This window comes from Anabrus simplex, chromosome 2, assembly GCF_040414725.1.
Source record: "Anabrus simplex isolate iqAnaSimp1 chromosome 2, ASM4041472v1, whole genome shotgun sequence".
Classification (NCBI taxonomy): Eukaryota; Metazoa; Arthropoda; class Insecta; order Orthoptera; family Tettigoniidae; genus Anabrus; species Anabrus simplex.
In genome coordinates this window covers 1071223285-1071238223 of record NC_090266.1, presented here as the reverse complement: position 1 = coordinate 1071238223, position 14939 = coordinate 1071223285, and the positions used below count along the sequence as shown (strand labels likewise).

The following is a 14939-nucleotide window of genomic DNA, read 5'->3' as shown; positions in this document are numbered from 1 at the left end:
TGTTTGTCCTGCAGATGTGGCAGTGGTGCCATAAATTTGCAGAGGGTCGAATGACTGTGAAAGACAAAAGAGTGTAGAAGCCATCCATCAACATCAGATGTATTTGTTAATGCCATTGATGAAACGATAATGGAGAAAAGACTTGAATCCCTGAATCAGTTGGAAGTGTTTGTTGAAATGACACTGGAGAGCAGACATGTAATATTGAGCCTATCAGAGGTGTTTGATGAAATGGTACAAGAGAACAGATGTGTAATATTGAATCAGTTAGAAGTGTTCAGTGAATGGTATGAGAGAACTGACTTGTAACATTGAATCAGTTAGAAGTGTTCGATGAAATAGTACAACAGAACAGATGTTTAATGTTGAATTAGTTAGAGATATCCAATGAAATGGTACAGGATAACAGGCAAGCAAGCAAGCATGCATTTATTTATTTATTTATGTATGTATGTATGTATGTATGTATGTATGTATGTATGTATGTATGTATGTATGTATGTATGTATGTATGTATGTATTCCCTTTTTCAGTGGCAAAGTTTGGGCTCGATGCCCTCTCTTACTTAACTACATTTTAATTAAAATCTAAAATAATTAAAATAGCTAAAGCTAAGTAAATGAATAAAATTAAAAATGAATGTAAATAAATTACTAATTAAGTCAATAGGCCTATTACAATTTTAAAATTATCTTGCTAATCCTCAGGCATTCACATATTTATACTTCATCCATTCAGTCAGCTGCCATCAGCAGGTAGTCTTGGCAGGCGCCCTTAAATCATGATAAAGAGAGTTTCTCGACCTGAATTGGCAGGGAATTCCATAATCTGGCACCAGTCAGCACACATGATCTATTAATTTTATATGTGTGGTTCACTGGAGTAGAATGAAAGCACGAACGGGTATTTAGGTCATGAAAAGGTGATAAAAACGTGAATTTAGAAGAATTATACAGCAGCTGGTTTTCAGCTAACAGTCTAAACACCATCATTAAAATGTATAAGTGCAGACATTTATCAGGCTTCAGCCATGAGAGAGCCTGATAATATGGGATGATATGAACATCATACCAGATATTGTAAATAAATTGCAGGCAGGAGTTTAGTACTCATTGAAGTCTAAATGTTTCTTCCCTTGTTATGTCAACTAAAACTAGTTTTTCATGTGCACCTCCGACTGAAGGCATTTTCCAACATACACTACTTACTAAATACGTAACACCGCTTTTCACTTAATTTACAGTTTTTAAATGCTCTTATAAATGCAGTTAGTGTTGGATAAACACAGAGCATTTTCACCTCAAAAGTCCGTCATCATTACAATCAGGAACATAGTACTAAATCAATTATAGGTGTTCGATGAAATTGTGCAGGAGGACAGACATATAATGTTAACCATTTAGAGGTGATCATTGAACAGGACACCACTTTCTATTGTCAAATAAAGTAGATACTCACTTTGCATTAGGACAGATGCTTCAATAACTGTGGTCAGTAGCTTAGCCAGGATTTCAGTTTGGGTGGGGGGGCATTCATCCAGAATTTTATTTTGATAGGTGTCCAAACTTCCAGAATTTAGCTGGTGTAGAATACCTAAACAGGAAATGAGTGTCCATGGATCCAAGTAAGAGTGGCGGATTTATGCGGATTCCGGAAGGTAATAGTAATCTTCTTCTTCTCCTTCCTCCGCTTTTCCCACATCTGTGGGGTCAGGGGTGCGAACTGTGTCACACATGTGGATTTGGCCTTGTTTTACGGCCGGATGTACTTCTCGACGCCAACTCTATATGGAGGGATGTAATCACTGTTGTGTGTTTCTTTGGTGGTTGGTAGTGTAGGATGTTGTCTGAATATGAAGAGAAAAGTGTTGGGACAAACACCCAGTCCCAGAGCAAGGAGACTTAATCAGACGCGATTAAAATCCCCGACCCACCCGGGAATCGAACCCAGGACTCTCTGAACCGAAGGCCTCAACACTGATCATTCAGCCAATGAGTTGGACTCTGGAAGCTAATATTAATATACATTATATATAAATTGCTTAATAAAAGTACATTCGTTAAAACTCCTGGGGTGTCTGGACTCCTTGGACAACACCCCCCCCACGGCTACCTCTGTTACTCCATCCCAACATAACTGCAGCATTTCTTATATTCCGAGTACAAGTGAAATGAATGCAAGAATAAACAGAGTTTGAGTAAAAGTTCATTGTTCTGGTTTAGAATAAATACAGTAATGTTATGATAGTAATCGTCATGTGATAAGCAATAAAGAAGTGACATTTTATACAAATAATTTGGCAAAGAAATACACACACGCACGCGCGTCGAATACAGGTTTCATAATCTATTATCTTCATTTCCGTATTGATTGGTACTACAATATAGGGAAAATTGAGAAGTCTCCACCTTATCAATACATTAATTCATTTACTCTAAAGTGGTAAAATCATTCAATACCGGTTTCGATCCCTATGGGATCATCCTCAGTTGACACATGATGAAATACTTATAAAAACATCACATGTAAAAGATTGCATCTGGTAAGACTAGTTCAATTAAATTAAATATAAAAGTTGTTAGGTTGTTAGTGAGAAAGTATTTGTATGTGTGTGGCATGTGACCACGCTATGTCTAAGCTAATATACATTGTAGAGATCTTACATTTGTTCTCAATCAGTGTTTAGGATGTTACATTCAGTATAGTTGTTTCATATTGATTAAAACATTAAAAATTGCTTATAAAAGAATGTGTCTATCTTTGTTTGAATAGCACTAATTGGTTTGAGCCTTAACGTTACACAACACCTATATTACAGAACATAGAATAAATTTTTTTTGTGTACACACTATTAATTGTGAGTCTATTATGAAGTCCTAAAATATTTTATTGTTTGAGGTATACCCAAAAATCCACAAAGATAATATTCCTGTGAGACCAATAATAAACTACAGACCAAGCCCTACTTATAAATTATCACAATTCATCCAAAAATTTCTTAAAAAACATTGTTTTTTCCAAGCAAAGAAAACCATAAAAAACTTAATAGAATTTTGCAACATCACCAAGAATATAAAAATAGAACACCACCACAAACTAGCAACATATGACATAACAAACATGTATCCCAATATACCTACACAAAAAACCATAATAATCATTGAATCCAATCTCAAAAACCATAGTAAACTAAGCAAGTTAGAAATAGATGAATTCATAGGATTATTACACTTTGCCACCAACAATAACTATTTTAAATTTCACGATACTATATACCACCAACAAGGATTACCCATGGGATCACCAGTATCAGGCATACTGGCTGAAATATACATAGACTACCTACAACATCAAGAAATTCAGAAAATAGAAAACATTCCCTTTTGGTGTAGATTTGTCAACGATGTATTTACTATAATAGACAACAGACATACTAACAAAAACAAAATCCTAGAACAACTAAATAAAATAGACCATCACATAAAATTCACTATGGAAACTGAAAACAATAACACCATAAACTACTTAGATATATCCATAACTGGACACAACAACCATTTAACATACAACATATACAGGAAACCTACCCATACATCCAATACAATAAAAATAGATTCTACCCACCCGTACAGCCACAAGAAAGCTGCATACTACAGCATGATATACAGAGCATACAATATTCCACTCACTAAAAAAGACTTAAACAAAGAATTGAACCTAATTCATGAAATAGCCAAACAGAATGGATATAAAAGAGAAATGATAAACCAAATTATTAACAAAATAAAAAAACAATCAAAAACCAAGTTAACTAGAACCGCAAAAGATAAAAAAGACTTTGTATTATTTACCTACAACAACAACCATATACACACCATAACTAACATTTTTTAAAAACAAGGCCTAAAAATAGCCTACAAAACTACACGTAGCAATAATAACATACTATACAATTCCAAAACAGTTAATAATATCAATAAATACAACCACTCAGGTGTTTACCACCTGAAATGTAATGACTGCAGAGCCAGCTACATAGGGCTTACTGGAAGAAATTTTTCAATACGATACAATAAACACATAAATGCAGTTAAACACAGACACTTTTCAGCTATGGGACAACATATCAACGATCAAAAACATAAATTTACAAATATAAATAATGACATGCAAATTCTCAATACCAATCCCAAGAGCCCCTTGCTCAGTATATTAGAAGAATTCTACATAAACCTAGATAAATACGTAAACCCAAATTTCAATTTAAACGAAAACACAGATAAAAACAATATTCTTTTTGACACAGTTATTCCCCTCCTAACAAATTATTACTTAAAAAGAATCAACAAACAACAACATACACATACGAATGAACCACTCAAAGATCTCCCCTCCTCCAACCCCGCTCCCCTTACAAGCGCTCCACCCATCCCTCTCGATCTCCCCTCTGCCGCTGCGAACTACAGTCCTAGGACAACACGCAACAGATCTCGACAGGCAGGCACGCAGAGCAAACAGTGTCAACATTTAACGTAAGTAATACAACACACAACTCACTTTTCGCATCTCCACAATACACTATCTCTTACACATATTATTTCTGCTTGCAGATACATACATCCTACAATATATAGAAGCCTCCACGCTATCATCACAACAAAGTGCAACTCAAATCTCCATCTAGTTGCACGGCATTCAAATGGAAATCAAACTTATAACTGTCACCATTTAACCCAGTAACAACATACACAGCTTCTGTCTACAATCAAGACAACTTTATTATGAGTAGCATTTATAAATTATGACAAATGAAAAACAACATAAGCTCTAACCTCAACATTATACATCAGGTACTTTACTAGCGCAAGTGGTAAAATACAACAATACCAATAAGAATTTGGTCCCATCCCATTATATCAATATTTTATATACTTTTAACAGCCTGTCATGTCAGATCATATTTTATACATATATCATAGATAATGGTAATTTTACAGTACTGGTGTCAACAAATGTAAACCTAACGCACAAAAATGGACACATAAGGTACCATATAATAAGTGTTTCTAGTCAAAAAGGTATCATTTTAACAAGCTTTTTCATGTTTGTTTCTAATTGGACTTAATGTGAAATACCACAAACATCAAAAAAGTGTAAACAACCCTACTGATATTTTACAAAAACAGATACAATGAAGTGAGATACCTCAAACAATAAAATATTTTAGGACTTCATAATAGACTCACAATTAATAGTGTGTACACAAAAAAATTTTATTCTATGTTCTGTAATATAGGTGTCATGTAACGTTAAGGCCCAGACCAATTAGTGCTATTCAAACTAAAGATACACACATTCTTTTATAAGCAATTTTTAATGTTTTAATCAATATGAAACAACTATACTGAATGTAACATCCTAAACACCGATTGAGAACAAATGTAAGATCTCTACAATGTATATTAGCTTAGACATAGTGTGGTCATGTGCCACACACATACAAATACTTTCTCACTAACAACCTAACAACTTTTATATTTAATTTAATTGAACTAGTTTTACCAGATGCAATCTTTTACATGTGATGTTTTTATAAGTATTTCATCATGTGTCAACTGAGGATGATCCCATAGGGATCGAAACCGGTATTGAATGATTTTACCACTTTAGAGTAAATAAATGTATTGATAAGGTGGAGACTTCTCAATTTTCCCTATATTGGAATACAGGTTTCTCGCCCTTCTTGTCCATGGCTAGGTGATTAAGCCAAGAGAATGATGGCCCACCGTGGCGCGTTATTTCTACATTATAAACAAACCCTAGATGACACAGATTTCGAATCTTACCGCATCTTAAGAAATCGCACAAAGCAGTTAATCAGAAATAAACTTTTATATATTTCCAAAATTTAGGTAACAACTTAAATTCTAATCGCGCATGGGACCAATTTAGAGCTCTGGGTATAGGAAAACATCAACAGAGACAGACAACTCCTGACATTCCACTTGATGAACTGAACGATTACTTTAGTAGAATAAATATTCAACCTACCCCAATTAACTGCACTGACTCACCGCCCTCCCCTCCAGCCAATCCACCTTTCACATTTCACAGGTCACAGAAAATCAGGTTAAAAAGGCTTTGTACTCGATTAAATCAAAGACTAACGGTGTAGATGACGTTCCTATTACTTTTATACATAACATTATGGGTGCTGTCCTGCCCATATTGACGCACATACTGAACTACTGTTTACTAAACGGAACTTTCCCTCCTGTCTGGAAAACAGCCAATATTATACCGGTACCTAAGAGTTTAGACCGGGTGAGTTGGCCGTGCGGTTAGGAGCGCACAGCTGTGAGCTCACATCTGGGAGCTAGTGGGTTCGAACCCCACTGTCGGCAGCCCTGAAGATGGTTTTCCGTGGTTTCCCATTTTCACACCAGGCAAATGCTGGGGCTGTACCTTAATTAAGGCCACGTCTGCTTCCTTCCCATTCCTAGGCCTTTCCTGTCCCATCGTCTCCATAAGACCTAAAACAAATAGCAAAAAAAAAAAAAAATTTAGACCCACAATCACCCTCTGACTATCGTCCTATGTCCATACACCCTGGGCTTTCTAAAGCCTTTGAACGTTTAGTATATGAGCAAGTTCTGGAATACCTAAATAAAAATGCTCTTTTAGACCCTCTGTAGTCAGGATTTTAGAAGGGTCACAGTACTGCAACAGCACTTTGAAGGTTACTGAAGACATTAAAAACGCTATGGACAAACGACTGCGCACTATACTTATCCTTTTTGACCTCAGTAGCGCCTTTGACACTATAGTAATTCCAACTATGATAAAGAAAATGGAACTGCTAAATTTTGACCTGGCTGCGCTTAAGGTTTTTAGTTCTTATTTGAGTAACCGTGAACAACGTGTAACAGTAAACGACAAGGCCTCTAAATGGAAAATGAAACTTAGTGTTGCCCCACAGGGCAGTATTCCAGGGCCCCTAATTTTCTGTATTTGTATCAATGACATACCATCTGTGACAGGAAATAACACACACCACCTCTATGCTGACGATCTTCAAATATATCGACACTGCAAGACAAGATATTAACAATGACCTCCGACGACTCAGCGTATATGCACAACAAAATGCTCTTATACTAAACTGCACAAAATCTCAGGCAATCGTAATTGGATCACGAAAATTACTGAGCTGCTCAAGCAATGTCGCAATCCCGCCTATCCTACTGAATGGTAACATTATTCCCTACGGTAAGACCAGTAAAAATCTCAGCGTAATTGATTGGTCTGATCACACGAAAGAAATACATAAAAAGATTTTTGGAGTTCTTCACCCTCTTAAACGGCAGAGCGATGTATTTCCATTTGAGCTACAGGCCAAACTAATACGGACACCCCTTCTCCCTATTCTTGATTATTGTGACGTTGTTTTAGTTGACATGACGAGAGAAGAAACACTTAAAGTTCAACGAGCACTGGATTCCTGCCTGCGATTTATTTACAATATCTGGTACGATGTTCATTTCACCCCATACTATCAGGCTGTCTCATGGCTGATGTCTGATAAACGTTGGCAGCTACACACTTTAACGATGGTATTTGGAGTGGTAGCTGAAAGTCAGCCACTGTATATTTCTTCTAAATTCATCTTTTTGTCATCATTTCAACTTAAATACACATTCTAGATTCATTCTTTCTATTCCACTGCACCACACAAATAAAATTAATAGAATACTTGTGGTGACTGTCACCAGATTATGGAATACCCTGCAAGCTCAGGTCAGAGAACCTGTCGAGACTAACTGCTGAGGACAACTGACTGAATGGTTGAAGTATGAATGTGTGTGTGTGCCTGAGGATTAGTCATTTTAAGAGTTTTTAATATTAATTATTTTCAACATTAATTTACTTAGTAATTCATTTAAATTTATTTTCATTTCTATTAATTTATGTAGTTTTAACTATTTTAAGTATCTCAGTATTTTATTTAAGATTCTGATTAGTATGTGGTTAAGTGTACGAGGGGGCCTAGAGCCCTAACTTCATGACTGTGCAGAAGGCACTAATAAATAAATAAACAAACAAATAAGTAAATAAATAAATATATAAATACATAAATATAGAATGTAAAGCGTATGGGTATTGATATTTTGTTAGTTGGTAAAGAAAAATACACGTCACAACATATGCTAGGTAGGGTTAACCTTGTCCTATTAGTTTCCCTCATGGTTAGGGCCACGCAGCTGTGAACTTGCATTCGGGAGATTGTGGATTCGAACCCCACTGTCGGCAGTGCTGGAAATGGTTTCTCGTGGTTTCCCATTTTCACACCAAGCAAGTGCTGGGGCTGTACCTTAATTATTAAGACCACAGCTGCTTCATTCCCACTCCTAGGCCTTTCTTATCCCACCATCACCATAAGCCCTATCTGTGTCAGTGCGACGTAAAGCAAATTGTTAGTTACTTTCCCTCGCAAGCCTGGGATACAGAATATAGTACCGTAGTATAAAGTTACAGTTTTATGAAGCTAATATTCGTATGTATAATTTTTATTAACATGCCCGAAAGCAACGACACAGAGCTGTTGCCATTTCAATACCGTTTTAAGGGCCACTGACCCAAGCCGGGATTTGAACCTGGAAATTCGGACTCATAAGGACAGCGACTTAACCAACTGAGCCACATGAAAAGGGGGCGTTTTTTATTATTGTTATAAATAGATGCAGTTAGTATTTTTACAAAGATTTTATGGAGGAGCATTTATTAAGGCGTATGTTTTCCAACTGTCTTAAATGCACGAAGCCGGATAGAAGAACTAGCTGGAAGCTAAAGAGACTTGCAGGGGTGTCGCTTCCTTCTCTGTTCACTTTTCCAAACTGAACTCAATGGCGTAACAGCCCCGAAGGGCCATCTCCTACCAAGCGACCGCTGTTCAGCCCGGAGGCCTGCAGATTATGAGGTGATGTGTGGTCAGCATGACGAATCCTCTCCGCCATTATTCTTGGCTTTCTAGACTGGGGCCGCCATCTCATCATCAGGCATCAGATAGCTCCTCAATTATAAACACGTGGGCTGAGTGTACCTCGAACCAGGCCTCAGATCCAGGTAAAAATCCCTGACCTGCTCGGGAATCGAACCCGGGGCCTCCGGTAAGAGGCAGGCACACTACTCCTACACCGTGCAGCCAGCTGGTTACTTTTAGGTCTCCTTATTTTAGAATTTAACTTAAGGCATCCTGCATTCGATTCCCGGCACTGACAAAGTTAAAGACATGCGATGGGGAAGATACAGCCTTGTTTTTGGGTGCAGTAGAGTTGGCCTTGAGTCTCCCTTAATAGAAATATCTACACCCTGGAAGGTAGTCACATTCATGAGGCGTAGTACCAAAGTGATTCCTTTTTATAAGGAGACAAATTAAATGAAGATTAACTTCCTCACAAACGAAGAATGATATTACCAATTTTACGAACAGTTTCAGTAATGCATCCGGTTTATGTTAAGAGTACAGAACAATCAAAACCATCAATATCTACTGAAGATCTGTCACTGCACTCGGTAGGACCGGCTTTCTTTTCATATCCACTGGGCGAGTTACCCATGCGGTTAGAGGCGCACAGCTGTGTGCTTGCATCCGAAAGATAGTGGGTTCAAACCCCACTGTCAGCAGCCCTAAAGATGGTTTTCTGTGATTTCCCATTTTCAAACCAGGCAAATGCTGTGGCCGTACCTTAATTAAGGCCATGGCTGCTTCCTTCCCACTCTTAGCCCTTTGCTTTCCTATCGTCACTATAAGACCTACGGTGCGATGTAAAGCAAATTCTAAATAAAAATTAAAAAATCTTTTCACAACCCCATCCAAGGAAAAGTTGTATCGACGCTACTGGCCTGGACTTCTTTTCATATCCACTGGGCGAGTGAAATTATTTTGTGGGTACGCCACTGTATGCACTTACCATTTAAGGTACAAGGTAAGCCCGAAAGATGGTTGGATACTCAAAATACACCACCATAAATGATGTGGCTATGGCTAAAATGTACAAAAAAGGTAATGGACGGGATCTAGTGGTTTAAGTAGAATCCATATCAATAGAACGTGGTTTCCCATTTTAAAAACGTTTCATGCATCGACTGCGATTCAAGCCTGGGCCATCCTGATGAGAAGATAGAACCATTGGAACTGAGTTATCATGCCCGCCAATTACAGAATAGTTTTGATGGTGCCATTTGAGGTTCCAATCGGTTCCCGAGCATTTGACAAAATATATAGGCCTACCTATCTAACTTAGGCATGCATCCGCGATTGTCTTGCTACTGTTAGAATTTAAAAAACATTTTCATTACTTACCAAGGATGCACATACTTTTGGCTTCTAAGTGACAAAACGGTCCCTCTTCAAAAAAAGTTACTTATATGGCTCAAAAAGAGGAACTAAGTGCAGTTCACAATCCTGTCAGTCTTCCCAATGCTGCAACTTAAACAAAGCACATCTCTCAACCACGGTACAACCCCAGGATCCCTAGGACTTTGTTGTATCCTTGAACCGACGTGCAAAAGCTGAGACGATGTTGTAAGTTTGCAACTGTTCTGGCCGTGGCCCCCGTTATCTCGGTGATCACATTCCGGCCCCCTACTGAGTAATCCCTTCAATCAATCAGTCACTACTGATCTTCATTTAGGGCAGTCACCTAGGTGGCAGATTCCCTATCTGTTACTACTGATCTGCATTTAGGGCAGTCGCCTAGGTGGCAGATTCCCTATCTGTTGTTTTCCTAGCCTTTTCTCAAATGATTGCAAAGAAATAAGAAATTTATTGAACATCTCCCTTGGTAAGTTATTCCAATCCCTAACTCCCCTTCCCATAAATGAATATTTGCCCAATTTGTCCTCTTAAATTCCAACTTTATCTTCATATTGTGATCTTTCCAACTTTTAAAGACACCACTCAAACTTATTCATCTGCTAATGTCCTCCCACGCCATCTCTCCACTGACAGCTCAGAACATACCACTTAGTCAAGCAGCTCATCTCCTTTCTCCCAAGTCTTCCCAGCCCAAACTTTGCAACATTTTTGTAATGCTACTCTTTTGTCGGAAATCGCCCAGAACAAATCAAGCTGCTTTTCTTTGGATTCTTTCCAGTTCCTGAATCAAGTAATCCTGGTGAGGGTCCCATGCACTGGAACCATACTCTAGTTGGGGTCTCACCAGTGACAAATATGCTCTCTCCTTTACATTCTTACTACAACCCCTAAATACCCTCATAACCATGTGCAGAGACCTGTACACTTTATTTACATATTTATGTGATTACCCCACTGAAGGTCTTTCCTTATATTAATACCTAGGTATTTACAATGATCCCCAAAGGGAACTTTCACTCCATCAATGCAGTAATTAAAACTGAGAGAACTTTTCCTATTTGTAAAACTTGTAAAATTTGCAAAATTGCCCCTTTCCTCGCGTCTTGACATTCGTCAACACACGGTTACATTCCCAATGCTGAGGCCTCTACAGGGAAATATCCCCACGCATCACAATCCTAAGTGTTTTCCTTTCATTCAAGCAGTACAAATAAGGATAATTATGTATGGCCCTATTGAGCCTTGCTAGCAGATTCTTTGTTGCTACGTTAATTTAACATTTCGGCGTAAGTTTTTAAGTTGTTCGTACTGTACGTAAAACAACGGCTGATCCTCGCTCTAGTTTCAGCAAACATTTTGGGGGGGAGGGCGGCCCCCCTGCCCCCCCCCCCCCCCACGCCCTTTGGCTACGCCAGTGACTGCGGTGATTATGATGAAAAATAAAGGAGTGATGCTAAATGAAAACAGTATTCTTTGCCTTGGCCTACTTTTACCTGTTCACATATAAAACTTTGGAAAAACTTGCTTTCTTTTTTGACAAACTCTTGTAAATAGAATTAAAGTTACATACTTTAGTACAAATTCTAATAGTTAACAAGAGAGACAAGCCCAAAATTGAGACAGGAAATGTTAGAATAGGACAAATAATAATAATAATAATAATAATAATAATAATAATAATAATAATAATAATAAACACATGACAATTATATCTGTACTTCATTAAGAAATTAACAATTGTCCACAAAGTGCAACTTGAAAAGCAACAAATGACAACAAAATATCAATGTTTATAAGGTTGCAATAACTTGTTACAACCAGGCAGAAAATAATTTTTATGATAATGATGACATTTTATGGGAAGTCAAACTCCAAACTTCAAATAAAAGTACTAAACTAATTTACAAATTTCATTATATTTTAAACATTTGTTTGCTTTTAAAAGAATCTACTTGCTTGTGTCTGAATATTTTTTTGGATCTAATACTATATGTTCTTGTTTTATTCTCTAGCTGAGTAGCAACAACAGGGTGGTTAGGACATCATCTCTCATGGCCTTTGAGGTGACCACTTTACCATACATTGGCGCTCCACGAGAACCGATGATCAGGGGAAATGAGATTTTTACGGACATTAACTTAACGGACTCGCCTGCCAAACCAGAGGTTGTTCCCCTGTGGGTTGTAGTTCTTTCAGCAGTTGCAGGAGCCATCATACTTCTGCTCATCATTTACTTACTGTGGATGGTAAGTCAGTTACTGGGATTTTGACTGATATGTAAACAACTGAACTTTTTCAGTGACTGTAGGATTGGATCCTTTTTTAATTTATTTGTACTTCCTACAATGATAGGCTCCCTAAATATGACTTAAGTATACCATGACATTTGAATATTGAATGTATGTGTAACCATTAAGAGTTTTCTGGAGTTAATCCTTCTGGCCTCTCTTGGGCCTTAATTTATAAAATCTAGATTTGTCACTTTTAATAGATGAAGACAGTATTTCCTTTATTAAGCTTTCTTAGTTCACTATTATTCTTGAAGTAAATGAATGTTTGCAAGTAAAATACTGATGCCAAGTAGGAAACATTTTAGCTGTTTTTAAAAATCTTTTTCTACCTTTCATTTTGAGCTTGTTCCATTTTACACCTGCATTTCTGTCTATATGAATGGTGGTAATATTGAGTTTAGACTACTCAAAACTTGTCGTATGATGTACAAATTTCATTTTTCTTTTCAGTGTGGATTCTTCAAGAGAAATCGACCATCAGATGCTGCAGAAAAGGAGCCTCTAAATCGAAATGGCCATTACTCGGCTGGTGATGAAGCACTGTGATCAACTGAAAAACAAGTCTCATAATTCTGAATGGCTGAGCTAAGGTTCCAGGAGCCTTTGTGTTCACTTAGCACTACAGTTATGTAAGGAGACACTTTGTGCAATCCAGGCAATTGATTAGAGAATTTATCATGCAGCAGCATTTATTTTATTTTTAATTACGTTTGCTCACTTGGAATATTGGTCTGGAACCTAATTGAGCCTGTCAACTTGTTCAACAGACTGTTAGGAGTGAAGAGTATGTGAATGTTATGTAAATAATCAAATCTCTGTAAGTTATCAGTCTGTGCTCTTCTACGTTGTTGAATGTAGTTTATCGAGAATTTGAAATGAACTGAAGCGAATTAAAAGAAACATTTTTCTTTTTCTCTGAAGGACTCGGTGTGTTTAACCTGTGTGTGGCAGAGGGAGAATCTCAGTGTGCAAGTTTTGTGATGAGAAGATGTTGTAACCACATTCTGGAGTTCATCTTGTTTAATGTATTCGGATGTGTGTGTGTGTTTGTGTTAATTCTCTCTTATTTTTCTTTATTATGACAATTTCAAAACTCTCTGTTATCACATTTAGCATTAAATTCTGAGGGAGAATGAATGCATTAAATGTTAAGAAAGAGTAAACATTAATATCTGAATTAACCTCTCTTTCTCATGCTGGGTCCTTTGCCTTGTCGAGTCATTAACTGAACATTTGTAAGGGAAGATTGTACAACTTGTTCGTCAGATATGTACAGCGTAAACAATGTTACTGTATTTATTTTTTACTTGTGAAAGAGTGTGAATACATTATTGCAGAAGATGATGGAGAAGTGCTTAAATCCACAGGGGATACTAAAAGATTTTTGACATGAAGATGATGGAAGTTGTGTTAAAGTATTTTTTTTATTTCTGAAAACCATCGTATTGTGCTGAAAGGAACAAACTTTCAACTGCAGGAAAGTGTGAAGCTTGAAGAAATACTGGAGATGCTCAAACAACTCACAATTGTTACTGCAGATCTTCACTAATCACATTAAATGATCAGAGACTTATCACAGAAACTAATTTACCAGTGGTTAACAGATTGACTCGTGTGACAATTATCAATAGCCACACTAGATTAAGCTAATGGCTGACTAACTTTCATGACTAACTAGTAATGTTCTGGTCATCAGTAAATCTAACTTTGGTTCTGAAAGTGATGTGATGAGTGGTGAAGTGGTGATTGTTATTGCTATATGTGTATGCCACGTGTTTGCATGTACAGATAGTCATAAATGCACTGTTATATACAAATGCAGAGAAATTTTTATACATGCCAAACTTACCTACACTAAGTCCATCTATTTCCTTTCTCCTGTAATACAGATAAGATTTACTGAGGTGATATACAGCAGGATATTCTAATGCTACTTTTGAAAACTCCCAAATCATCTTGTTACTTTTAAGAAGAAGTGGATCATTACAAACTGTGATTACTTCGTTGGCAGTGTTTAAAATTGTCAGTTTTGTAATCTTCAGTGGGATAGCAAGTAATGAATTGGCAATTTTGAATTTTTCTTTTTCCTCTGCTTCTTTTTACCTTCCTGGTTTGAATGAAAACAAGACATATTCCCATTCAAGGGGAGATGATATATTTATTTTTGGAAATATGCAATATGTATGTTATAAGCTGCAAAGATAGATGATATATTTATATTTGAAAATACACAATATATATGTCAATTTCTATTTACACATATACCAGAG

General features: G+C 36.9%; 1 protein-coding gene across 2 annotated transcripts in view; it reads left to right on the top strand.

Annotated features, from left to right (window-relative positions):
- if (inflated) overlaps positions 1 to 14486 on the top strand; it is a 691187-nt gene extending 676701 nt beyond the window's left edge. For both annotated transcript variants that reach the window (XM_067142033.2, XM_067142032.2), the window contains 2 exons: positions 12391 to 12624; positions 13120 to 14486. In XM_067142033.2, the coding sequence (XP_066998134.2) occupies positions 12391 to 12624; positions 13120 to 13215 (330 nt within the window). In that variant the 3' untranslated portion in view covers positions 13216 to 14486. The remainder of the gene's footprint in view (positions 1 to 12390; positions 12625 to 13119) is intronic.
- Positions 14487 to 14939: the final 453 nt, after the last annotated feature.